The sequence below is a fragment of the Gavia stellata genome, chromosome 3 (genome assembly GCF_030936135.1).
Source record: "Gavia stellata isolate bGavSte3 chromosome 3, bGavSte3.hap2, whole genome shotgun sequence".
NCBI classification, from domain to species: domain Eukaryota; kingdom Metazoa; phylum Chordata; class Aves; order Gaviiformes; family Gaviidae; genus Gavia; species Gavia stellata.
In genome coordinates this window covers 20,825,148-20,849,932 of record NC_082596.1, presented here as the reverse complement: position 1 = coordinate 20,849,932, position 24,785 = coordinate 20,825,148, and the positions used below count along the sequence as shown (strand labels likewise).

General features: G+C 37.6%; 1 protein-coding gene across 1 annotated transcript in view; it reads right to left on the bottom strand.

The window, feature by feature from the left end:
* ANGPT1 (angiopoietin 1) overlaps positions 1-24,785 on the bottom strand; it is a 170,486-nt gene that overhangs the window by 86,348 nt on the left and 59,353 nt on the right. Inside the window, exons 2-3 of the mRNA XM_059815195.1 lie at positions 4,666-4,821; positions 1,455-1,576 (exon numbers count right to left, since the gene is read on the bottom strand). Coding sequence (XP_059671178.1) covers positions 1,455-1,576; positions 4,666-4,821 — 278 coding nt within the window. The remainder of the gene's footprint in view (positions 1-1,454; positions 1,577-4,665; positions 4,822-24,785) is intronic.

The following is a 24,785-nucleotide window of genomic DNA, read 5'->3' as shown; positions in this document are numbered from 1 at the left end:
CACCGGGCACAGCTGAGCCTGTCAGCCAAGGCGGTTGTGCCTTGGGGAAAAGATATTTAAGAAAGGGTAAAAACGCCACACGAGAGTGTGAGGAGTGAAGGGAAAAAGTGAGAGAAACAATACTGCAGACACCAAGGTCAGAGAAGAAGGAGGGGAGGAGGCACCAGAGCAGCGATTCCCCTGCAGCCCGCAGGACAGACCATGGTGGAGCTGGTATTTCCTGTGGAGGACCCCATGCTGGTCTCTGGTGGAGATGGCCAGGAGGAAGCTACAGCCTGTGGAGAGCCCACGTTGGAGCAATTTTATCCTGAAGGACTGCAGCCCATGGGAAAGAACCATGCTGGAGAAGGGAAAGAACCATGCTGGAGAAGGGAAAGAGCATGAGGAAGAAGGAGAGGCAAAGTGTTGTGAACTGACCACAACACCCATTCCTCATCCCTGTGCGCTACTCGGGGGGGAGGTAGAAGAATCAGGAGTGAAGTTTTGCCTGGGAAGAAGGGGAGGTAGGGGGGGAAAGGTCTTTTTGGTTATGTTTTTATTTTTCACTATCCTATGCTGTTATTAATTGGCAATAAATAAGGCTGGTTTGCCCATGATAGTAGCTGGTAAGTGTTCTCCGTGTCTTTATCTTGACCACAAGTTTTTCATCATATTTTCTCCCTCTGTCCTGTTGATGAGGGGGAGTGAGAGAGTGGCTGGGTGGGTGTCTGGCAGTCAGACAAGGTCAGCCCGCCACACGCGCTTTCTGAGATACTGGTTTCTAAATCCAGTGACTTCAGGTACTGAGTTCCTGTCTCTGTGAGAGAGGTGCTTCTGTATAGCACAGAAAGGGACAACACTGGAACTTCTTCTTGACTCTCACTTCACTGCTTAAAAGGTTATGTGCTGCTAAACAGTTTTTTTCTTCAATTTCAACATCAAACTCAAATGTTTACCATTCACTTATTCTTTAAATGGAGCATGGCTCCAAGTACGCTATATACAATTGAGTCCAAAGGGAGAGAGAGATCCTTCTACATGTTAGATCTTTGTATCCGTTGAAATTAGAAAGATGAACTACTGAAGATTTTCTGTTTCTAATGCAGTTCAAGGAAGTTGATGATCTCATAATTTATTATTAATATTTTTCTACTTGGAAGTGCTCATACAAGTTATCCCTATGCTTTTCAGTAGCAGGAACTGTGGTCATACGACTAAGTTGTCATTAAGCAAACTGAGATGTAAACTTCCAGTGCACATGAAAAGTGGTAAAAATCAACTTGCATTTATCATACAGGAGCTAACACAGTGTAAGTTCCCTCCCTAGCTCTTTTAGCCATTTCATAAATATTACCCATACTTTCCATTTACCATATTTGCTTCTTCCATTTCATCAGTTGCTTAGAACAAAGTATGTACAGACCATTTTGTGATGAACCAAGAAAGAGTGTAAGAAACCAACTACTCATTCTTACCTGTTTTTCTCATGAATTTTTAGGATTTCGTGTGTCTGTTGTAGCAGCTGTTTTTCTAGCTTGTACGTTGACAGTGAATTTTCCAGTAGCTGAATTTCAAGTCTGGATGTTTGATTTAGCACCTTAAGGATAAATTAAAAACATTAATGTTTATATTGTCCTGGTTATGTTGTTATAGCAACATAATGCAACCATTTCATTCTGATTTGATGAATCGTCAAAAATTGTTTCTAAATCCTTTTTTAACCTCAGCTGCTCAGCTGGTGCAAATGAACTCAATCAAGCTACACTGATACGTACCAGCTGATATTCTGGCACCCTGTTTACTATAGAATAATACTAGGCCGGCAGAAAAAGGAAAGGTGACTGCCAAATAAGCTTCATTTCAATGGAAAGAACAAGAGGCATGCCTCAAACATGCATTTCTACAAAGCATACTTACACCAGAAGAGTGCAAGAGTACTTGGACAGAAGCCAAAGTGTTGCATCCATCCACTATTTTGTAAATAGAGCTCCTACTTTAGCTTTCCCCTGAGTTCTCTCTTTTGCAGTGTTGGCAGAAGTCCAGCGCCTGTTTATGTTATCACTACTTGCACTCTTACACAGATTTTTAAGATGAAGGCAGTGATCCTAAACATTGCTTTATGCAATTGTCTTTCACTTAAGTGGTGGTCTGTATCAATGGCACAAGTTTTGCTAAGTATATCAGACTGAAAGAAGCCTTTTAACTAGGTGAAAGAGAATAGATTCTAACAAAAAACAGTTCAAAAGTGGAAATAACAGAATGCTTTCAAAAATGAAAGCAATAATATTAATTAGTGTTAGTTGATTTTGTTGGGTTATCGTCATTCATTACATAGCGTCTGAAGGAGTGTCTGTAAATAGTTTCTGTAGGTATATGTGCACACAACAGCTGAGATGCGATCACTTCTGGAACTGAACATGGTGCCTCTCTAATGAAACCTACCAGACCTTTCTTGGAAGGACATTTATCAGTATCATCATAGGATTATATGGTAACATTTTCTCATGCATGCCTGATAGGAATTTGTTAGAGAAGATAAAGCAAAGAGAATGGCTCTCAAACTCAGTTCAGTGCCTTATTTTTTTTTTAAATTGTTGCCATTCACAGAGCAACTTGACTTGACCCTTTTTAAGGGTACAGAGGTTGAAAAAATTGGAAATTATCAGTATGGAGCTGTTATGTTGTTCGAGACAGATACATTTGGAAGTGTCAGGAAGCATCACCACAGTTTTAGAAGGACGTGGCAGAAATTGAAGGTGTATTGCAAAGGTTGGCAAGGGGTAAGAAGACAGGAAAGCATCAACAGATTTCCAAAGAGGATACATCTGTGGAGCAGCCTACAAAACGTCAGTAGACTTCAGGTAGAGAAGAAAGTCTAAAGGGAATAGTGGGCTTTTGGATGGATCCGAGATTGGGAGGGGTCAGTGAGATTTTAAGGAGGTGGGGGCTCTATCTTCAGTCCTTCAGTCTCCTCCTTACTCTGGTATGAGTACTTCTTATTACAGGCATGAGATCCTGGCCTGCCCTTCTCCTCCTTGTTTCCTACAGACCTTCACCTCTCTGCCATACAGCTGGCTACCTCCGTCACTGCCGGCTACCTCCATCACTGCCAAGAGCAGTCTCTTTTCACTTTCTTGAGCCACCTGCACCATTCTTTTCTGACTGATGGTAAAGCCAGGGCCTACAGGGACTTTCTCATGCTGCTGAAAGAGGGGAGGTGGGAAATGCCATCACTGAGCTGAAAGTCAGAGCAAGTACTGCAACAAGGAAGAGCCACTGCCACTGATATCTTGAACATCCCTTAAATTCTTCAGCAATAGGTACAGAAGGAGGAAGCCATCTGCTCCTCTCACAGTTGCCAGTGATACCTCTACCTTGAAGTGGTTGCTCAAAGGAAAAGTGAGACAGAGGCAATGCGCATTTTGTCCCTTACCTGCTTAAAGGAGGAAATTGTGAATGAGTACTCAACACTTACGCCCAGGTAGGTCTTTTGGGATATAAGAATAGTTCCTACACCTCCTTTTTCTTTACTGAACATATGATACTACAGTCCATACGCCTTCACCTCTTATGTTTCCATTTAGATATTCTGTTGATACTGAATTAAAGATTGTCCCCAACATTTTCGTAAGTCAATATACTATGTTTTAGAAACTGTGGTCATTTGAGATCACAACATTTATAAGTGAATGTTGATATGTTAACCCAGATGTAGAAAAAAAGATGCAGGGAAAAAGTGTAAGACAGTGTGTCTGTCTTTCACAATTACTGTTGTTTCTCAGTGTACTATAATGCGATTATGTAAAAATCTTGGTAATGCTATTTTAAACGTGAGTAAGGACATTAGAGAAGAAAATACGATCTTTCTAGAAGTGCGTATGCTACTAGAACAAACCAAATAAATGCAATACTTTAATTCCCCTGTTTTAAATGAACAGTGAATGCAGTGCAGCTGGTAATATACCACATGCTATGAAGAACAAGAGGAAGTCAGCAAAAATAAGGAAAACAAATATGCATCTTAAACTGCTAAAAGAATTCAAAAGACAAAAAGTAGTACGTATCTTTGCAATTGTACTCTGTGTTATGACAGTGATACTCTTGTCACTTCAATCACAACAGTGATTTCAGTGCTAGGAATCATATGGAGATGGCTCTTCTAATTCATGTGATGTTATAAAATTTTACAGTAATAACAAATACATAGTGTTTTATAAAGAAGCTGATGCCTGCCCCTCTCCACAGTTTAAAAGCTGCAGACATACACTACTTTTCAAATAACAGGTAACATCTTGCAGAAAATAAACAAATTTTCTTGTAATAGTAAAGAAGCAAACAATAATGGAGATCAAAGGCTGTTTTAGCCTGAAACTCATTATTTAGCCTGACACTTGTATCATTCACAGTTGGTAGCTGGGCTGTTTATTTGAAGTCAAATGCTGATTTAGTTTCCTGGACAGTCCTGCCTGCCTTACACACACAGAACTAAATATACCAACCCAAAGAAATCAAAAGAAAGACACATAACAAGGGGTCAGTCATCACTACTGTTGGTACCAAGAAACAGAGTGTGTATGTTTCTTGGAGGGCCATGTTGACATGTTTTAGAAAAGATGAATTAGAAAAGAAAGAGGATGGGAAAAGTTCTTTGCAATTAGCTTTTAGAAAACCACTCTGAGAACATACCTGGGTTTCAACATCCGTGAGTTTTCTCGTCTGCTCTGCTGTCTGGCTGAGGAGGCTGGTCCCTATCTCGAGCATGGTGGCAGTGTGGTTCTGCACAGCATTCTGCTGCAGCTGCACCATCTCTGATTTCATGTTTTCCACAATGTAGTTCTCAAGCTGTAAAAGAGAAAAGGTGGTAGCTGTGGTATTTTTACCTGTTTAGGCATTCTAGTGACATAAGGATGCATAGCTGGCATTCTTGCCAAAGCGGGAAATGTCAACATTTTCAGGGGGAGCCCAAGTCTCAGTTGACCCTGTGACTGTTGGGGTAGGGACCTGACTATCTGGGTAGCCCCTTCCAGTCACAGAGTCCCAATGTTTTTCCAAGTATCTTGGCCTGCTGGCATAGGCTGGACCAGGCCCTGCCTGCCTCCATCTGCGTCAAGGTTGCAGTGAGCATTTGTGGTAGAGATGTCACGGCAGCTCCAAAATGAACCCCTAAAAGAACAAAACTCACCACAGGGAAATGCCAGGTCCTACTTCTACATTGTAACTTACATGTGAGTCCTACCTGGTCTTCCTACTATATCCTGCCTCCCCTGGATTGTTCTTATCTCACAGTCATTCAGCAATATGATTTTTTACTGGGTTAGATCCACAAAGAGTTTCACAAACTCATCAATGAGTGCTGATTAGTTTAGCTGTGACCAAAAAATCGTAAAGGAATGGAGACACTGTCATGGCAATAAAAGAAGGAAGTTGTTGACCAAGAAACATAGAAAGCTGTTTTGCTCCTTTCCTTTTGTTGTCTTGATATTGTTTGGCTTGCCTTTGCAGTCTGTTGAACAGAATCTGAATTAGGACCCTCAAAATAAACTGGGCACCCCAGAGAGAGGGTCACTTTTTGTTTCGGTTTGTTTTAGTTAACACAGGCAGGGTCATTCCCTTCTAGCTACCTGGGTCAACACCCTGCCACAACAGACCATAAACCCAGGACTAGTCTGCAATATGATGAGATTGTTTCTTACTTATACAAGCAATGTTCTGGAATCTTGCTTGATGTGCTCCATAAAGTATTAACATAAAGAAAGGTGGCCCAGAACATTGCTTTCAATACCTTTCACTGAAATCAGCTGGAGTCCAGCCAATTTACACCCAGTGAAGATTTGGTACTCAGTTTCATTTTGTGGCTGATCATGTTTTTTATGGTTAGCTGATTCCAGACTTAAGCAACCACTGTTTTGCCTAATAACTTTAATCACATTGGACCTGCTTCTGCAGCAGTAAGCATGTTTCATTGTGAAAGGTAAGCTGCACAACTAAATAGTAAGAACCAGATGGAGTTGATTTAAAGACTGACGAAAGGAGCAGGAGGCAGATATACAGTGTGATTAATAAGAAGGGCTGCTTTCACCTTATCTATAAGCATTCCTGTGCTGAGGGGTAACTACTGTTAGATGTTCTGATGAGCCACATCAACTGAGCTGACAAAAGATTTATTACAAATTTGATCACTTATGTGCACCTCCTACTAGTTTTAAAAACATTTTTACAGAGAAAGAACACTGCCGCAATGTAAAATATTTTCTGCATAAGGCAGTTGTTGTTGGTTGGTTGGCCGGTTTGTTTGTTTACCCCAGTTTGGAGAAGCACTTAATACCTATGATGGTCAAAACCAAAGTGGATGTCCTCCAGTTTCAGACAACAAAAGCATTTGCTTGAATAGCCAGGTAACCTCTATGGGCTGGAAATCTGCAGTGTTTTAAGTGGTGGGGAAAAGTTATTGTTGAATACTCTGGTAAGTATTAAAATGAGATTTAATAGCCAAGGAAAACTGTGTATTGCAAAACAATGTCTGCAGTGGATGTCACCATTTTTCACTTCCAGTCTAGGTTTACTCTGTTTTAATTTATTACTGTGAAATAAATGTTACTGATATTAAGCTAGTTCAAGGGAGAATTTACAGATCCATCACATTTCTACACCATGCTTTTATGTTCAGAAGTATTTTGCCTGTATAGTCTTTCACACCAGATAATGTATTTTTAGCCACCCTGTGCTTCTTGTTGTTTTCTAACCAGTAATTTTTTTTTTTTTTCCAAACTATCCCTTGGTTGCAAATAATACCTATGAAAAAGCCCCAAAGCCCCACAAACTGGACGGTTGTGCTTGTTCATATTCTGGTCCAGATACTGGAACACCTGAACAAGAAGTTCACATTTCTCCCACAGCTTTCACCTCCTAAAGAAACACGAGACTCTCAAGTACAGTGGTACAGCCCACGATGGGGTACCAACACATACATTTCCTCGCATCCAATGTTTTTTGTTTCCAGATAGGACCGTAGCATAACTGTGGTGTGGCTGTACAGTGCTTGATTTGTTAGCCCACAGCTTTTTGAAACTGCCTCACTGTACATGGGCCATGAGGTGCATGTGTGTAATGGATGTCTGGGAAAACCCATGCAAAAATATTGTGCTTACACTTATTACACATCAGAAGTCAGAAATTAGATATTTTCACACACCAATAAAAAGAAATGCAGATAGGGATATAAATATGAAAAGACAAAAAAGGCATTTATATTTCTAACTAAATTTTTTGCCTGTTATTTTACTCACATTACAGAAAAGATTGTGTTTGAAAGATCTAACTGCATCTGTGTGGAGCTACAGCAGGTTTTGGCTAGCAAGAACACAGGCAGAGATTGAGGCGTATTGGATAACTTGTACTTTTAATTATTGTAGTTTAACACACTCTCCATGGTATCCAGTCTTGGGCAATTGCCCTTGGTTACTCACCCCTAAAACAACCTCTGGTTGAATCTGAGACTGACTCATTATAACAACAAAGCTGATTTTCCTCTTTCAGAACTACTCATTAAATGCTTTTGTAAATATTTGGTGTTCAGTACACTGCCACAATAGTTTCTGTGAGCTCATCTCAGGAGTATCAGGAGCTATTCACTCAGGCAAAGGAGGGTAGAACAAGGATTGAAATAATGTATAGGTTCTGTTACATTAATTCCCCTTCCTTCCTTCAACTACTTCTTTAAGTTTGCTCAGTAGATTTATTGGTTGCAATACTGGTCCTGCTAAAATCAATGGCAAAATTCCCATTGACTTCACTAGGCCAAGATTTCACCAATTATTTTTATTGCAGGAAACCAACATTTACCAGTTCATTAGGGCCAAGCACTCAGTTTTATCTGAAGCCTTCCCTTCTTTGGAGGCTTTGTATTAAGTGTACTGGACCTTAGACTGAGCTTCCTTTATGGTTAGTTAAGAGGAATAGCATCTATTTAACAGGTGATAAAAGGATCCTTGCAGGGTGGCCTCACAGAAAATGTGATACGAAAAAACCTATTCATAAAAGTAAATTCAAGAATATTTAGGGGTTTAAGTCATTTTTTAGAACCACTTCATCCTATAATTAAGTTAAATTCAATTTGTCCAGAGACTCTGCATTAAACACTAAATATATAATGCATGATGAAATACTCTTTTCAGGTGAATCTACTTTTTACATTTGGATTTTCAAATCCTTACATTAAAATTTCTTATTTCAGTTACTTTTTTTGCAAAAGTGAAATAGAATTCTTTTCTGCATTCTTTTCCCCCCATCCCACCCCTTCTACTATATGACTTTCTACAGTGCACTGATGTCCGTGTTATTAATTCCGCTGCATCTGCTTTTGGTAAGACTCATTACATTGCACAGGAGTTTTCAGTAATGCAGAATTACCGGTGGGATGCATAATAACATTATAACATTCTCAGAAATAAAACTGTCAGAAGGTTCAGTGTTATTGTTTAATAAACATTCCAGAGGATTATGCATTAAAAGTATCTAGCTTTTTCTGGACAATGTTTATTGAATAATCTTCATAGAAACCACCCAAACACTAACAGAACTATTAAAATGGAAACTGTTACTTAGGGCCTAAGTAAATGATAATGGTTTGTGGCAGATGGCTTATAAATAAAATAAGAGCTTTTTCTTTTACTTTGATCAAGTAATGTTGGTCCCATGTAATTATATGGTAAGGACTGCTATGATATCCAGATGGCATTAGGTTTTCATATAGTGCCTTAGAACAAGAATGCAAGTTAAAGTAATAATAGACTGCTCTCCCTCTCCTACCATTAACCATATATTGTACATCATTTGGAATAACAGAAAGACAATGCACCAGTGATATTTTGAAAGAGCTGTTTTGTCTTGTCTTGCTTTGCATACCTGAAGGTGTACTAGTAATCTTATACCACAATAACCAAATAAAGTTATTGTCTTCTTTCTTTGTTTTTCTGTCTCAGGGAGGGTCATACCTCCCGACACTGACAAACTGCTTCAGGGAGTCAGATGTAAAAGTGACATTTGATGTATTTTGTATTTTATAAATACACAAACAGCCTTAGTGGGAATAAGCTGGAATTAGTTGAAATATATAGAATACCAAAGAATTTCTTTGACTTTTGCAGAAGCCAAAGGAGTTAGGTAGGAGTTTATGACCAAGAAAAGCAATTTTATTTGTGTATTGAATAGGCCAACATTACATGTATTTAAAAAATAGCATCTTCTATGAACTATTTGTCAATGAGAAAAGATTGATAAAACAACAAATTTACAAAGATGCAGCCTTCTTGTATTACAGATTCTAGGAGTAGAGACCAAGCAGAATACAACCTTCTACTGTTTCTGACCGTATGTGATCAATGGGAATCACAGGAAATGAACTTTGATGGCACATAAAGGCAATAAATAATGCTCAAATGTTAACACACTAATCTGCACCCGATGTGGAACAACCTTACCTGGGCTTTAAGCATGTCAAGGGAAGTGCATATCAGCCAGAAAAAAAATTGTAGATATACCATCAACTAGACAATGAAGATGACTACTTTTCCAAATCTATCCTCAATTAGACGTAGTAGGATTGAAATATAGATTGCACTAAAGGAGACAAGAAGTGATCCATTTGAGGAAGAAACTTCCTCAGATCTTGGGTAACTGATTATCTACATTAAGATGACACAGGATGAAACTGATAATTCCAGTGAATTTACGAAATCAACCATTGCTGAGCTAAAGTGAAAGCTTTAAATGACTAGTACACAAACTGGACTCACAGAAAGGCCTTTTGGGATATATAGTATATGAAGCTTTCACAAAGAAATTATTGGTTAATAAATATATATAAATATTTGTGGGTTTCGATTCTAAAAGGAACCAGAAAAGTAATCCAGCAACTCTATACGTAGCCAAACAAATATTTTTGAGGAAAGCTGGCCATAGAAACTCTGGTTTATCTTTTTTTTTTTTTTTTAATGCACTATACCCAGACTTCTAGCCTTAAGGCAGCAGGAAAATAAGCCTGTTAGTTTTTCAGTTGCCCCTTAATGATAGTAATTATTTGCATAATACTTGTGCACTTTGTTATTCTGTCCTTGTTTATGCCATTTCATAAATTTCTGTAACATTGCAACTCATCATTTTGATTTCTTACTGAGATATTTTTTATATCTTAACCCTAAATCACAATATTTTGGTTTTCCAAATTCTATTCCTGACAGAGAAACAAACAATGACTTGCAGAGTGTGTATATCCTCCTAAACTACCTTATGTTGAATTTAATATATACATTTCTGAATGAAAACATTTGGTTACTTTTTCCAAACTGAATGTTCCAAATTCATCAAGGATACTTTTCCTTAAATTCTTGAATCCTTGAATGCCTGAATCTTTGCCATTTCATATGTTTGCTATCATTACTATAGCATAATTAATAGACACAATTAAATTGCCATCAGGAAAATTGATGGCTGATTATAGAATCATAGAATCATAGAATTGTTTAGGTTGGAAAACACCTTTAAGATCATTGAGTCCAACCATTTACCTAACCCTGCCAAGTCCACCACTAAACCATGACCCTAAGTGCCATGTCTACGTCTTTTAAATACCTCCAGGGATGGTGACTCTACCACCTCCCTGGGCAGCCTGTTCCAATGCTTCACCACTCTCTCAGTAAAGAAATTTTTCCTAAGATCCAATCTAAACCTCCCCTGGCGCAACCTGAGGCTGTTTGCTCTTGTCCTATCACTTGTTACTTGGGAGAAGAGACCATCACCCACCTCTCTGCAACCTCCTTTCAGGTAGTTGTAGAGAGCGATAAGGTCTTCCCTCAGTCTCCTCTTCTCCAGGCTAAACAACCCCAGTTCCCTCAACCGCTCCTCTTAAGACTTGTTCTCTAGACCCTTCACCAGCTTTGTTGCCAAGCTTCAATTATGGATGTTTAATTTATAGCCTGCATAAGATATCTATATATAAACTGTGAACATATCCTTGTATGTATGGAAGCTCACTGATACAAATAACCACTACTCGTTTCTTTAGCATGTGACCAGTGAAACCACGGCTGCATTCTCAGCACACAGCAGCCAAACACTGTTCAATTCAGCCCCAGCTGACTATACTGAGATTTCTAATCCAGGTGACTTCCAAAATAAAAAACCATCAGGTTTTCCTCTTCAGATAAACAAAAAGAGGACCAGACATCTTTTTGTCAGAAGAAATCAGGGATATCAGATGTAAGAGATTATTCCAAAACACATGAAGCAATCTTTCTCCTGCATTCAGCATCAGTAAACTGTCTGCAGGAGTTTTGTCTCCAGTTCTGAATGTTGCAATTCAAGAAAGATGTACATTATTTTGGGAGAATGTACGGAAGACAAAGAATGGTCATGAATGTAGAAAATTGAAAGACTTAGGAAAGTTTAGGTTAATAAGAAGGCTAACGAGAAAACAACTAACTAGAAGAACATAAAACTGCAAAGAGAAAGAGGATAATCTGCTTTCCATGTCCATGAAGCTGCAGTAAGTGAAGTTTAACTTTTACATATTAGAGGAAAAGTTTTCTAACAGTACAGGTACAAAAAAACTGGTAGGGATTCTGTGGGAAAACTGTGACAACTCCATCACTGGGGTCTTAGAAGAATACTTTAGGTAAAAATCAGGCAGATTATATGGTATTTTATGGTTCTTTCTAGTTCTATTTTTTTCATTCTTCTCAGGTTTTTTATTACTTTACTTCAGACCTAAGCTCACAGATCAATATTTGGAATCAAACTCTACAGTAAAATCTCCATTGGACTGAGAAGAGGTTTGGAAAACTTGTCTCCTAATGAAATTTTTAGAAGGAAGTTAATAAAAAACAGGAGTCTCATGAATTAAAGACACAACAAATTAAAAAAAAAACAAACCACATGTAATGATACAAATAAGAGGAACTGTTCTGTATGGAACAAATCAGCAAAATGAGGAAAGTCACTGAGGATGTTTCTGAATGTATGAATACACCTCAGTAGTTACGCAGTCTGCAGAAACATCTGAGAAACTATTGTGCAAACCAGCTCTGCAACTATGAAATGGCAGCACTGTATTTTAGTTGAGTTACTTCTATTAGGCTGCTTTAGAAACTACAGTCTCTGAAAATCAATCAGTTTGTGGATATTTGAGCTTGTGTCAGTGGTAGCTTGACATCTCTGTATCATGTTATGTTACACAGTAAAGTACATGAAATGTAATAGGCAATAATAGATAATGATGGTGGAAGAATACACTGTATGGCACCCAACTGGAATCATGGGAAACTGAAAGCAGAAGTATTTTTATTGAGCATTGTACTTTAATATGAATAGAAATATTCCTTGCTACACCACTCAAGACAATATATGGGGAATACAGAGTTCTTTGTTTCAAGATATCATAAGACTTCCCCAGTTAGGTTTACTCAATAGCATAACATTCAATATATGGGTAATTTATGGGAGCAAGAAGATTGAGTTTCACTTCCTCACGAAGTATCTGGCATATCAATCTAGCATATTGACTTAGGTCTAGTATTGATTGTACTGGCCTGATAATTCAATCACCTGAGCTTTCTACTAAGGCATCTTCAAGAAATCTTTCCAATTTGTTTTCGAAGTTCTATATCGCTCTAAAAGCTTGCCCACTTCTAGACCAAAACCCCAAAATCTGTATAAATGAAATGTATTTGTCATTTCAAATGTAATTAATTACAGTTATTACAAAAACGTACAAAACACTTTAAGAGTAAATTTCAATTACTTTTGTATGAATATTAGATCTCCCTCAGTTTTTTAAACTGAAGGCTTAATAAAGTCAATAAGCAGCATAATTGAGAATCATATCAAATGCGATTAAATGGTCCCATAAGGAAGCTACTTATAACAAGTAAACCAGAACAATATGTTCCTATTTTCTACTGATTAGTAGTATTTCTGGTTCAAAGAATTATCCAGTTTAATGTTAACCTTTGCAAATTTTATTACAGTGTCAACCATATTTTTGTTTTTTGATCTAACTTTCCAAACCACCTAATTCTATAAACAAAATTAGTTTATGATTATACAGTTGACTGCAAACATGAACCATCCCCAATATACACTGAAGGGGAAGGCATAATTGTAGAAAAGGCAACATCTTATCCTAAACAAATTAACATCTGGGGGGATTTTTAAAATTTTTTCTACTGAAGTGTGGAACTAATTAATTTTCTTTGGCAAAGATACTTCTGGTGAGGAGTACTTTTCAGAATGACTAATTTTGTAACAACTTCTCTGTAGAAGAATATTTAGACACCTTATGGCTCACTCCTGAAGATGGATGTATGACTTATAATCAAAATTATTTCCACTGAAATATCTCTTCATTACATTACATATGGTTCTTGAAAAATGTAATCTTAAACTGCATAAATAGTTCTGGTTACTATATTGCAGTGCCGGCTTATAGCTAAACTTTCAGTGAACCTGGGAAGCTGTAGTATAGTTTGGAATCTCTATATAACTTTTTATTTGTGTTATAGGAGGTAGTATAATCTTTTAACATTGTATTACTTAATCTATTTTTAATTCTGCTTGGTTTCTTAAATTCATCACTATGACATATGAGCATATTGGTATTCTGTGTATGAAAACACTTTTCCAAGAAAGGTTGTGAAATGAAGACTCAACTGCATTATGTTCTAGTCTTTGCGCAAGTTTCTTCTTTCTGTAGTGCCTTATATAAATATCACAGAAGAGGAATCTCTTTATTCACTGCCATGAGCTCTGCCTTCAGCTTTTAGGTTCTCTATCTTAGGTCCTCCTTGATGAAGAAATCACAAATCCTTTTTATTACCATTTGTCTGTCTTTCCTGTGTAGGTTGTAACTTTGTTGGAGATTACTCTTCTGCCTTTCATCAGTGCCTGATACAAAGTCTCAAAGTCAGGTGAAGACCCAGGACATTATATTATGATGATGACTGCCAATAATCTACAGTCTTAATTTGGAATCTTTTTTGAAAGCATAAATGGGAAGTTTAGATGCACTGAAACCACTGAAAGTACTGCAATTTCAATACATATGGGGCTACAGGAAAGCAAGGGGATCCCCTGGGCTGTCATCTTCCCCACTATTCCAGGCAACTACTTATTTTTACCTTTAACCCAGAGAGATCCACAAAACATCCACTCCCTGAATCCCACCAGTATTAAAACACTCAGCAGAACTCATGGTCTGTGCACTGTGCATTCACGTCCTCTGTGTGTGTGCTTCTATCATAAATAACCTAGTGGTGAGGAAAACTGAAAGTGATCTCACATAATTTGCTAGGTGACAGGGAATAATTCAAGCTTCCTAAAGTTTCAGCATACCAGAAATGTAAATCTTATTGTGTACTCTCTGTCTGTGATGCCTATGATGTTTCACAGGCACCTGGTAAGGACTGAACCATGGTAGAGTTTTGCCTTGTCCAAAACCAGAAGAAGTGCAGGGCCGGTGACCCTCACCTCAGCATGTCTTATTTAGTGAAAAATGTTTAAAAGAATCCTATCTACACTCCACAGAATGAGAATATTTTAATCAAGAGCACTGTTCTTTTCTCCTCCTTTCCCTTGCCTAATAATGGCAAATATTCTTTTATTTTGCTTTACACCTTGTGTTCAGCATTTGGCTTCAACACCGTGACCTCAGTGTATATTGAATACTGATGCTCTTGTCCATTGACACCTAATACAGCAAGAGCAAAGCCTCTATGTGCTGTAAAATCCATTCCCCCACAGAACCCAGGGAGGTTGAGGCCTGAAATCTGCTGAACTACTTCAGACTATCAGCAATTAATATCTAGACAAGAGTTTATATATTCTCACACACAGTATTTATATGCATAGATTTACATGAGTGTATACATAATAACTCCCTTAAATTATGGGTTATAAATGTAGGTAGACAGCAATATTCATTTGTGTTCTATAAAGTTTGGCTATATTTATGGGTCTTAACTTGTATTACAATAATCTGAGTCTAAGCGGTTTAATGATAGATATTCTGGATACATGAAAATATTTACCTTAGTTTTACTAGACACATTAAAAAATGATATTGATACATCTCTGCTGGAACCACTTTATAATTTTAAGATACAAATAAATGAAATTTCCAGATATATCTGTAGCAGTAAACTAAGAACTTCAGTTTTCCACAGCACTATAAAAAAGTTAACTACTAGTACAAACTCTAACACCTTTTCTCTCCATTCTTGAAATTCTATATATACCCATTAATCTCTAAGTGCCTCCAGACATACCTATAATTCCCAGCATTATAATGAATGTGCAACTCTACGTACTGGGGAGATGGTCTTGCCAAAATATGTGTGGCCTCAGAAAATTTGGTTTCTTCCTATGCTGATGGAACCGATCGCTTGAATACATGTCAAACAAACAGTGAATCAAAATACCTAAATAAAATTGTTGCCAAATACTCCCTTCCAATAATTATTAAAATGAGAAACATGCATAAAAATCTCAGATTGAAACTGCCACATGTTCAATGTATAGGTACATATATTTACAGATGCACATACATGTATGTATATATAAAATAAAGATGAGTTCATTCCACTAAATAGATTATAAAACCCCTGTTTTAGAAGCAGTACTGGAAAGATCTGAAGTTCACTAAACCATGTAATGAAATACTAGGTTCTCAACTTAGGTTGAAGAAAAGATTATGAAACTTAATAAGACGGAAGTGCCTTGGTTTATCTGAAATGGCATAGTTCAAGATATATATCCTTCTATGGCTTTAATAATTGTATAGAAAGATAAGACCTTTTTCATAGGAAATATGGGAGCAGCCAAAGTATATAAAGACAATTCTTGTCCCTCTTTTCATTAAATTCCTCTGGGGATTTTGAAAGGGAGCAATCACAGGTTTCCTTTAAGTAAATATGTGCTAATACAATCTCCTTCATCCCCAGTTTTTGGAGTGAGATTCAGGGTATGATTATGGGGATCAATTACTTGCCCCAGTTTACTTCTTGAATGCAATAGCCTCTGAGTGAGAAATGTAAAACTACAGGTTTCTCTAGAGAGCTTATATACTGGGAATAAATATTATCATTTCCATTAGCTGCTAAAGGAATAACCATACTGGAGTTGCAATGATGAGGAGTAGAATCAGGCTGTTCTGTACTTAGTACCGAGTACAAACTCAGTAGTAGCAACAACAAAACTGGGTTGAAAAATCCCTTCTTTTACTCTAATTCTGTAGAAAAAAACCTGGTCCAAACACGTTTAAATGTAGGGAAAATCTGAAAATTTAAATTTTTTGGACATTTTCCTGCACTTAAGTCACTGTAAAGGGGACAGAAATGAAAAAGAATGATGGAAGAGTCTCCCTCCTAAAACCTTGCTTCAGGAGCAGCATTTTTCCCCCTTTTTTTTCCAGGACCTGGCAAGAATATTCCCTCCTACTTCAGTATATCATAATCACAGCTCTTCCTGGAAGTCAATGTTATTGCAAGGCATTCCTTTGCAAGTCAAGAAATCGTGAGCTAAAGTGGGGAAGCTTTCAGCCTTCAATTTCGTATCTGCTAATTCATTGTCAGCAGTTTCTCTTTCTCTGGCTGATGCACAGGTCCTATTGCTGTTTTTAACAAAGATAGGACAAATAAATTTATAGGTGACCAATAATTATGTAAGTGTATAAGCACACATGCAGAACAATAGATGTAGCAAATGATCGACAGAGGAAGAGGGGCATATATTAGAAATGGATTGCTAGACAAAGAGATGGGCAGTTGGTATGCAGCGATTTGAAAATATATATGGTTTTACAAGGGAAAACAGAAGCCACCAGACATGTATTCGCAAATGCTATGCTTAATAACCAAGTTAAAAACATTTAGACACAAATGGTTTAAGATTCATGCATGCTCAATACAGATTCAAAGAATTATACTAAAAGTGAAGTGGAATGGTTTTAATTATTTTTTTAATAGTAAGAAACTGTTTGAATGTATCCTTTGGACAATCTAAATATTAATATCTTCCCAGTGATCCCAGGCGTACTGGCACGCGTGGCTGCTCCCACATTCCCAGTAAGGCGGCAGGGTGGCTGTCAGACTCACTCTCTCACTGATTAAGTTGCTACTTTTGTTTGCAAATTTCCACACAGTGGCCCTGTGCCCGAAGTGATAACGATCACAGTCATTTCCAATTTGTAATCCAGGAACATGTACTGGCCCTTGCCCTGACAGAGCTTCACAGTTCACAAATATAAAGTGACAGTCCTTTTAACATGATTAATGCAGTGAAAACACAGAGCAATGAGTCAAAGATGAGACACACCAGTTAGTTCAAGTCTGTCCTTCACTCAGATCTTATATGAATTCTTAGCATTTATCATTGGTTTTGCTTTCTTGATCTTGTTTCTACAATACATTTAATTTTATAATAAATCCCAAGTAGGTCATGTATAACAATAAGACTAATGTTTTCTTGCCAAGTAAAACCGCATTCAGAAGGGTGGTTTTGTAATAACTCAGAAGCATTTACAATGTAATCAAAAATACATTGAATAACCCAACATATCAGAATAACAGGACTATTAAATAAAAGGAAAATATCCCAAGCCTTTAAAACATGCTGTAACTCTTCAGAATCAGAGATGACCAGGGCTCGAAATCAAATACAGATACTCCTAAACTTTCAAGTATTCAGATTCAGGATTTTAGTTCAATCTCATTTTCATAATGATAGCCATGTGGTACTGTTCTTCTCCCTCAGGGATAAGGAAAAATATCTGTTGTACTGACTTTGTAGTTGCTGTATATAAATGCAAACTTTCAGGTCATTAGTTTAACCACATGTGCAGAACATACAGAAATTAGGATAACATTTCTCATGACTACACCTATTCAGTTGAAAGAAGAATTGACATCAATAATGCTCATATCTATCACACTTTGTACCATAATAGTAGAGAATAAAGTGTTCATGAAAGTCTGGCAGATGTTTCACTGAGATGTAGGTCACAATTATGTTAATAGTTATACATTCTGCCTATTAGCTGGCAATAACATTCATGCCCTGTAGTCAGAACATTATAGCATGGCAATTTCTTCAGTACTGAAAACAGATGAAAATTCTTGTCAGGCACTAAAAGAATGCTGTGACTGTGGCTCTAATCATACTCATATCTGTTGCTCTCAGAGGACCCAAGGAAACTGTATCAGTTACTGCAAAGCACACCTGAACCCCACCCCCACCTGCAAACCCCTGTGCCCAGAGGACAGAAAACCTAAATATAAGCCATGCAAAAGTCAGGAATAAATGTTCCTGGATATGTGTTCTCTTTTTCAGGATGCGGGTTTTCCATCCCTGGTATTGATGCTGATGGAAACAGCATTAACTCTATGCCACGCCTGAAGGTCTGATCAGGTGGCAGGGAGACCAGAGTGCTAGAGCCAACCGAGCCATACAGGAGACCTGTGGGATAACAGGCCAGGAAAGCCCTGATTCCCCACTGATCCATGTCTCATCTAGATCCAATCCTTTCCATTCAGGTAATACTGTGGTTTCATTTCCATGAGGTCAAATAATGTGGGGTTAGGACACATATGAATTTATCTGTGGAAAAACCCCCATATTATCCTCTACTGGGGTGACACAGGAAGGTTAGATAAAGTCTGGAATCCTGACATATTAAAGTCAATGGAGGTTTTGCAGTTAACCTCAATTTGGCCAGGATTTCACCCCTGAGACTTCACTTTACTTTTTGACTTTCAGCTCCAGAACAGGTAAAAATATCTTCCCAAAGCCAATTAGCTGTCTGAAATGGTAATCTGCTCTGAAACCAAACATTGGGATTTGTCATCTTATTGTAAACCTGTTAATGTGCTATCCAAGATTATTTTCTTGTGAAAAGTATGCTGTTAACGTTAATGCAAGTGTGCACATAGGGATTATTAACCATTATTATATTTGGACTAAACTGCTAGCTTCTAGACATGAAAAGAAAGCTAAAACACAAGTGCTTCTGTTCCACTTGAAATAAATTACCGTGCTACCACAAACTCCCAGCAGGAAAAGGGAAGGGGAGACGTAAATTTCTGCACAATGTGTAGAATGTTTAATGGATTTCTGTGTGGTAACAGTGGAAGCAGTGGCAGTCTTCATTTTGTCAGTGTGATGGCAAAGAATCAGGAAAATGGAACTTCGTTCCTTTCTTTGCAAGTGGACTGCAAGGCCATCACAAAGGTGTTTTCTTTAAAAGGAAGAATACAGGAAGGATTATGTAAAATGAGCAAAAGCTGCAGAGTTCCAGTCGAGAACTGAACTTCCTGAAAGGTCGGGGTGTTGAGGGTTTGTTTGAAGCTTATCTTTTTGTTTCTCTGCAGTTCCAGTAGCAGATCTTTCACAGCTGAGCAGCAGCAATAGCTCTGCTTTCATGGCACCCCAAAGGAGGAGATATTCCAAGCAGACCTGGAGTCCACTGCTGCCACATGAAAGAAGGTCATGGCATGAAAGCATCTTCATCATCATCATCATCCATGAACCTGTGTCATGTGGGACTAGAGGCTCAGCTGGAACACTGCAATAGCTTGGCTGATCTGAACAACTTTTCCATGTAAGACTTCTAATACTTGCCAAAGAAAACTAGATAACAAATCTCAAATGTACTACAAAACTCTGCTCTAGTTGAAGGTTCCTTATCCAAACTGACAGCTGAGTGTTTAGAAAACATCGGTGTTATTCTCAGTTACTGCAAGGTTTCCTTTTATCTGGGATGGTTGCATAGCTTTTCACTGTCATGCGTAGAACCAGTCAGCTTTCACAAGTGAAAGTAGATTTTTTCAAGGAGTAGAAAGAAATTCCTCTAGTGGTACTACCAAAATTCCCTAGAGATTTCTTTTTGGACATTACAAAAATGTAAGAGAAAAGTAGTCTATCTTTTTTCCCTTGTCCCAGCTCCCAGAAACTCAGTGTAGATCAGGGATTCACCCAGCCCTACTTGAATCCAATGCATTCATAATCCTGCTTCTATTCTTGTTAGGCAGAAGGGATATGGACTCTGGATTGCTGGTGGTTGGAGCTGATTATTGTTGAGACAGCTCAATATAAAGGTTTAGTCTATTCCCCACTTTCCTGGTGGTGACAGTGTACTCCTGTATGTGACAGTCGATTCCGTAATATGTAAGAAGTAGCTTCTGTTCCCATCCTGCCAGAAAGGATTGTGTTCAAGAGATGAGTCAGTGAATTTATCATGTAAAAAGGAAGCTGACACTGATAACTCGTCTGCTGCTAAAATTAATAGTGTGAGTCCCTGTTTAATAGTCACAACTATAAAACACATTGAAATACAAGGAGCAGCTAAAAAACAAGTGACGTTCGAACTTACGGCTTCCTAGCTTCCCTGAACTTTCCACAAGGCTGCTAGCTTGTCTGACAAGAAGTCTCTGATACACCTATGAAATAATAAACTAAAACATGGGCTGTCCCAGTAATTTTCCTTCATGTGGCAGCTCTAACATCCTTTTGTAAATATAAGGTAAACACTGCCTTTCTGAAGGTAAGCTGTGTGTGAACTACCAAAATCACAAAGCTGAAATTACATGTCACGTAAGTGTTGATAGAAAAAAGGTTTCCTACCATTTGTTTCTTACTCCAGGGCTGTTTTGTATTTGGTTAGTAAACAAATATCTTCATAAATATGAATGGAACTCTTCTATGCATGATTCAAACATGATGCCAGCCCCATTTACCCTCTTATTACCAAGATGTTTCAGACAAACAGTTAGTGACATTTAAAAGAATGAAGTGACCAGTCACAAATGTGAAGAACAGCTCAGTAGTGGATGTGTTTCATCGCTATGTTTGAGAAAGGCGGAGGGTCTTGGCACAGACCGTGCTGTAGATCAGCTGAATCAGCACAAAGAAAAATGCTCGAATCCTTTACTGCAATGGATCTTCATAATCCTCATCTTTTAACACATGGTTCGCAAAGCCAGAATGGTAAGAAGGTTTTTTAATATAAACTGGCTTTCTGAGTCCTGAAATGTTAATCAGATTGGTATTTCATTTTATTTCTTTTATACTTAAAGCCTATTCCACTCTTCCATGAACTGTAAAGCTTTTATTAAGAAAAGTGAGATGAATGCTAAAACCAAAATATACAGTATATAATTAGGTCTGGTGGACTTAATAGTTGGAGGGATATACTTCAGGAAATAATTCTGAATTTTCAAGGAAGGAAATAGGTGATCGAATAGTTTTATTCAATTTGTAATTCCTGGGATACTGTGAAAAGCTGCCCTTTGGTACATCAGCAAAATGATTCCTTAATAGTAAATGATTACTTAATAATAAACAAAGTGACTTTTAATTGCTGTAAATATCCTTCCAGAATAATTTTATGTAAGATAAGATATAAACACAAAAAGACACTGCTTTATTGTCTCTTACTTGGATGATTTAAATTTACTTTAAACAGCTACATGTTATTTAAAAATAAAACAGTATGGTTTCTTCACAGAAAATCATGTGTGAGAAATACATTGGAATTCAAAGTGCAGGCCAGTCTTTCCACTAGAAATTGTTTATCTCACTTAAAAAGAAAAGAACATGTAACAGAACATCAGAATTGCTGAAAAAACGTGACAGCTACACTTCTCTATATTTATGTTAACTTCCAAAATCAGATTAAATTAGTTATTTCAACTGTTCCCCTAATTTTGCTTAAAACTGCATTTGCGTCTCACATTTAGTGAAACTTTGATACCATTAAAGGACAAGTTAGTTAGCTCATTAAATTAAATTTAAATTCATACAGTTTTTCCAACACAAATAAATAATCCAAATATTTTCATCCAGACAAATCGAATGTGATGTTCAGTTAAGGGAACAGAACATTCTGTAAGAATTTAAATCCACACAGTGACTTGAAATATTTTTACAAGACAATGCCAACTTAAAGTCAACCTTATATTTAGCCTTTTTTTACCTTGCTTACACTCTTTCCAAGTAATACCAACGGTGACATGTACATGAGTGCTGAGAGAAAGAAGGTCTTTCTGGTCATTTTTTTTTGTTTTTCACAGTTAATGACATTTTTTCTCTGTTCAATTTCTAGTCACTTAACTGTGCCCAAGAAGGGCCACAAATAAATCCAAGATGACAACGTCAATCTACATGTAAGCCCAACGCTTGCCATATCCAGTCAACTTGCAGACAAACACACAAATCGGTAAAATTTATGATGACTGTTCTTTGAAAAAGAGGCAGGACTTTTCAGTCCCAACCTTTGCATGCCTGTACAGACCAATACTATCGAGTGCGTGCATGTGTGTACCGGTGCATTTGCACATGGCTGAAATTGTGACCATCTCTTATTATACAGGCTCCTCCCATGGCGATCTCAGTACAGGATTGGGGCATATGAACTGAACCGAAGCCAGCAAATTATTTCATTAAAGCCCTCTGAAATCTAGTAAATGAAAATGCCTTTGACTGTTATTGACCTGAGCTGTGTTTTACACAGCTGTCTGTCTTCTTTTTCCTTCTTAGCTAACTGCATGAAAGGTCTAATCATGATCTCATTAAAGACAATGGCTCAAGCAGGGATTTTGTTGTGGTGGTGTTTTTTTTCCTGTTGGTGATACCCTTTTACAAGGTAGGTAATAGATCTTTTTTGACTGTAGGAATTCACATCAATTATCTCTTCAAAGAGACCCTCAACATACTTAAAATAAGCTCCTCAAAGTTTTATATTTACTTGAAAAATCTTAGCATCTGTTTAGAAAGAAGCTTTATTTTGGCTGAGTTTCCACTGCTGGGTTTTTACTGGACTTATTTCTGTCACTGCAACTCAGTACTAACTTTGTTAGCTTCAGATGCTTTCACCATGGGTACACAGAATTAAGCACACTGGACACGGTGCTGCAAAGGGCTGGACATTCAGCAAAGCCTGAGGCCAACACAGGCCTCATTTTAAACACGGAGTGTTTCCATGATTGCTGGGATGATTCACAGGCACACACACACACATGTACATAATGTAGGGGATGAGGAGCAGAGTGTTCAGAAGTTTGACGGATCCAGCCTCTGGGCTTCATGCTACATGTCCCCTTCGTTTCAAAATTGTCCTCAGTGTGTTTAACACTCCTTAGTTTTTCGCTTCTCACATCTTCAGCTTTTTTCCAGTTTCATTATTCACTTGGAAAACAGAAAGTTAAAGTTTAAAGCCTTACTTTGATCTGAGATGTCATAACATAAACAACAGATGCAAATTCTTCTTTGGTGACCACTAATCTGTCTGTAAATCTCCTGTTGAATCAGAGCTAAAAATAATTACATTCTGTGTTATTTGGCTTAATTCATCACTTCACTTCTATACTCTGGGAAAACAGAAAAATATTGCTAACTTTAAGAGATTTGTGATTTTAAGATCTCATAGATAGTTCGTTATACACCTTAGTGCCATGGGGGACATGGAGGAGGTGGTCTAAATTCTTTTTTACTGTATTTATAAAGGGTAGAATTTTGTTCTCTTTTTTTGCTTTTCTCAACAAGGAAAGAGTGTGAGTCACTCTGATAAGTTTGCCAGGATTAGCCCACTCAATTCACCTCTTTTACAAGGATATTCCTTTACGTTTGCAAGACAAGGGTACAGCTTAACTGTTGTGTTTTACTATTTCTTTTATGCTGGGTGCTAGAACAATTCAGCATTAATACTGTTATTTCACTAATACATCCAAACAGGCCATGGCAGGAGCAGTTACATGATTAATGGTTTGAGAGATGACTGTTGAAAACCTAAACTACTATTAAAGTGGCCAACCTAAAACCAATAAAATATTACTGTTCAGCCAAATGTTGCCAAATGCACACAGATTTAACAGTGGCTTTATACTAAACTGTATACATAGTGTTGACTAGAACACACACCTTGCCTTTCTGTCACTTGTATGGGTCAAGTTAGAGAAGGTTCACCAGCTTGTTTATAAAAGATACTCCTCTACAGTATAACAGCTATACAGTATGCCTCAATATTGTATCTCTTATATGAATGAAAAAGCATAGGAACATTTTTAAGAATAATCTTGTAGGACAAGAATCTCAAAAGTGTTAAAGTTTAGATCTATAAGGAGAGCTTTGGAGCAAAGATAAATACCTGAATTCCTCATACATTGAAAGTGGGTGATTAAGCTCTTAAGAATGTGATTCATAGTCACAAACACAGTGAGCAGAAGTTCACTCAGGCCAACTGGCAGGTGTGTCTCACTGGGATTAGGCTGACAATATTCTGTTAGATATTTCTTCCTGGATTAGCCATCAGTTACTTAGGTACAGCAAACTGAAATATCAGTTTTTTATTTTCTTTAAAACACCATCACATGAGAGAGTAGAAAACAGGACTTCTATTCCCTCCTCAGACTGAAGGGTTACAGACCTATAAATTCTCTTCCAAGCAAGAGTTTATTCCATAGAAATATAGACTAGGATGGGTCAAGTGTGTTCTCTATCCCCCCTGCTGAACCACGACCATTATGCCATGAAGAGCACAAGATTCATAATGCTAAAGAGAAAGTACTTAAGCAGGATTGTGATGTGGCAGCCCAGTGATACAGATGTCAGGTGCCCTAAGGACTTGTCTCTTTTCCCAAGACTGTTTATGAATTTTGCAAGAATCATTGAATAAATATACAATTTAGCTGCTTCTCCCAGCAATTAAGCAGTTAAATTATAGAAAGGATGCCCCTGTACTTCATGGTGAGTTTAAGATTTCAGGT